The sequence below is a fragment of the Arachis ipaensis genome, chromosome B02 (genome assembly GCF_000816755.2).
Source record: "Arachis ipaensis cultivar K30076 chromosome B02, Araip1.1, whole genome shotgun sequence".
In the NCBI taxonomy this organism is placed as follows: Eukaryota; Viridiplantae; Streptophyta; class Magnoliopsida; order Fabales; family Fabaceae; genus Arachis; species Arachis ipaensis.
In genome coordinates, this window is record NC_029786.2 from 10277065 (window position 1) to 10280093 (window position 3029).

A 3029-nucleotide genomic window follows, 5' to 3' on the forward strand; every position below is an offset into this window, starting at 1 on the left:
GAAAGTTCCATGTTTCAATTAAATTCTGTTGAGTTCATATGTTTGGCTTCTCCAAGAGTCTCATCCTAGCTTTGCTGGTGTTTACCACTGCAAATTCTCTTAGACCATTTCAAGTTATGGTTGTGCCATAGATAGATGGAATAATACTTTCCTAAATCTGAAATGGAACTAGGAATACTCTAGTATATAATTAAAGTTGGTTGGGTTTGCATATCTTGTGTGCTTTTGATGCACTTGAATGAAAGCACTTTAGAAGTTTGTTTCTTGGAGGATTTATGCAATTAGGTAATCCAATCTCACTTGGAGATACTATATGTTTTTCTTTCCTCTTACAAATTTATATATATTTTTTCCAAGACAGGTTGGAACATCATCAAATCAAAATGTACCTAGAGATGTTGCACAGCCAATCATTGGTCATCCATCGAACCATTGTTCTGCTGCTCAACTTAAAGGAACTGAAGATGTCTTCATTTCAGACAAGGTACTGTTGGGGACCCTAGATTGTTTGATGCATGTGTGAATATTCAGACCTAAAATTTATTATTGTTATGCTACTACTTTTTTCCCTTATTTTGATATGCAGTGGGGTGATATTTCTTCTGATGAGCTTAATGAAGCATTGATGCTTGAGGCTGCACTTTTTGGTGAGGCACCCACTCGCAGTTCTCAGAGAGTTTCACCTTTGCCTGATCTGCATCATCATCCAGAGAAAAATATCAATCCCAGTACGCAGCGTTTATCCAGTCCAATGTCACAATTATCAAGTGACACTCAGTTGCTAAGAAAAGAACAGGTTTTTTACATTCCTTCTTGCAATGGTTGTGAGATCAACGTTCATGAGTCATGACAGGATGCCATGACATGTCAATGTTTTGATGCAGGATGCTGCTTATCTAGCATCACTACGAGCTGATAAGCAGAAGGAATTGAACTCTTTAAAAGAAGCTGAAACTCATTGCCTGAGGGAAGAAAAATCGTTGAAAAAGATTCTTGAAACAAAGGTAGCACATTTATCTGAGTTAGTGACTTGTTGACTTTGGCCCTTCTATCCTATGGAGCTTTTTCAGTCCAATTTACTTTTTTCTTAAAGGATTGGATTTTCTGCTTTCTTAAAACACAAGTAATTATAAAGAGTCTCTTTTTTCTTATGCTTATTGTTTTATAGTGTTTTAAGTTGCCACAATATTATATAATTGAGGTTTATGTCATTATCTTGGAGTTTGGATTTATTAGAAATTAGTTGAAGCAACTCAATTTTTAGCCATAGTTCTTGACTTAGTTGGGTGGATTGTGGTATGGGGTAGCAGTCTTAGGATTTGCAATTTTACTGAAAGATTTCTACTTGTGATTATATAAATGTTCTGTTTTCTTATTATTTAATGGGAGGATTTCTTGTCCTTCGATAATAAAACTTCACTGAGTCCTGTATTCCTTCTGGTTTCAGGAATTGGAAAAACAGCTTGATAATAAAGAAGTTAGGCTTTCGAAGGAACCACCAATAGATGATGAAAATGCAATTACTATAGTCGTTCGGATGCCAGATGGTAGTCGCAGTGAACGTCGCTTTCTCAAATCTGACAAGCTTCAGGTAACTGTTTAATTAGAGTATGAAGGCTGTAGCATTCTGAATTTGTGATGCTTGTTCTTTGCAATCGAATTCATTATGCCTTTTTTTTTAATAATGGGTGGAATCTATGTAGGGTGTAGTATATGTTTATATTTCTTCACAATCATATACATACTGCTCAACTCCAAAGATGAACATATACACTACAATCATATAATCTGTTTCCCACCAATCATTTTTCTTCTCGCATGGACTAAATGTCATATTTCTACCTTGTAGGCCCTTTTTGATTTCGTAGACATTCATGGAGCAGTGAAGCCTGGAACCTATAGAGTTGTAAGTGTTTCCTTCCTATATTTTGATTTACCTTATTTATGCCATGGCTTTTTACAATTTTGTCATTTGAATGAACCTCAATTTTTGTTTACTTGGCGAAAAAGAACCACGAGTTATGGTTCATCAAACTACTGTTTGTTTATGTGATTCGTTAATTTTGTGTTCTTTCTGCACAATATATCCTGAAATACAAAGGTTGAAATGATGATGTCACATTTTTTTCCCATTTGGTTTTGATAAAACGCATTTTGAACCAAATTTATTGTTATTGGGACAGTATGTGTAGATCATCCTTTTTCATTTATCTAGATCATATGGTCTATGTGACTAAGATAAATAAAATGATCTTCAATCATTGCTTGGATACTTATACAGGTAAAGTCATACCCGCGATGCGCTTATAGCACCAAGGATGGCAAGTTAACTTTTAGTGAAGTTGGCCTTAGCAGCAAGAGTGAGGCATTGTTTCTGGAGTTTATTTAGCTTTCATCTAAGTTCCTGTAAGTACCCTGATCTGTATTTGTACATATAAAGTAGGACAAAACAAAACAGGATTTCTCACTTGGCAATATAGTGTAAAGAGGTTAACATTTGAGACATATATTCATTGGACACTGAGGGCCAATGGTATCTTTCTGTCTATACAAATCTCCTTACTAGCCTTTCAAATATTTTATTCGGATGGATGGCAGTTAGCAAAATGTGGTTGATCCTTTCATGATGATGTTCCGGAATCTCCTCTTGCATCAATCATTACAAATTTAGAGCGATTAGGTAGAGAAGAGTATATTACCAAAATGGTACTCCAAAGATTTTGATACTGATAAAAATATTCATTTTGATAATGATAAAAATATTCTAAAAGATGCGAAAGACAAAAATAATTTCGAAAGATTTTAAAATTTGACAAAAACACCTAAACATAAAAGCATGACGTTATAGTGGGTGTCAAATTTTAAAATCTTATACAGGTTCTACAAGATTTATTATTATTATTTTATTTCTTTAATCTCTTATACAATTTGTTAAAAAAATTTCATGTTTAAATTTGGTACAATTTTTTTACTAAATACATTTTAATATATCTGATTAATAAAGTTAATTTATAATTTTATACTATATT

The 3029-nt window shown here is 33.4% G+C and overlaps 1 protein-coding gene across 1 annotated transcript in view; it reads left to right on the plus strand.

Moving 5' to 3' along the window:
• The window catches only part of LOC107624874 (plant UBX domain-containing protein 9), a 5066-nt gene extending 2487 nt beyond the window's left edge, over positions 1–2579 (plus strand). Inside the window, exons 6-11 of the mRNA XM_016327345.2 lie at positions 362–484; positions 587–796; positions 885–1004; positions 1448–1591; positions 1850–1906; positions 2282–2579. Of these exons, the coding sequence (XP_016182831.1) occupies positions 362–484; positions 587–796; positions 885–1004; positions 1448–1591; positions 1850–1906; positions 2282–2389 (762 nt within the window). The 3' untranslated portion in view covers positions 2390–2579. The remainder of the gene's footprint in view (positions 1–361; positions 485–586; positions 797–884; positions 1005–1447; positions 1592–1849; positions 1907–2281) is intronic.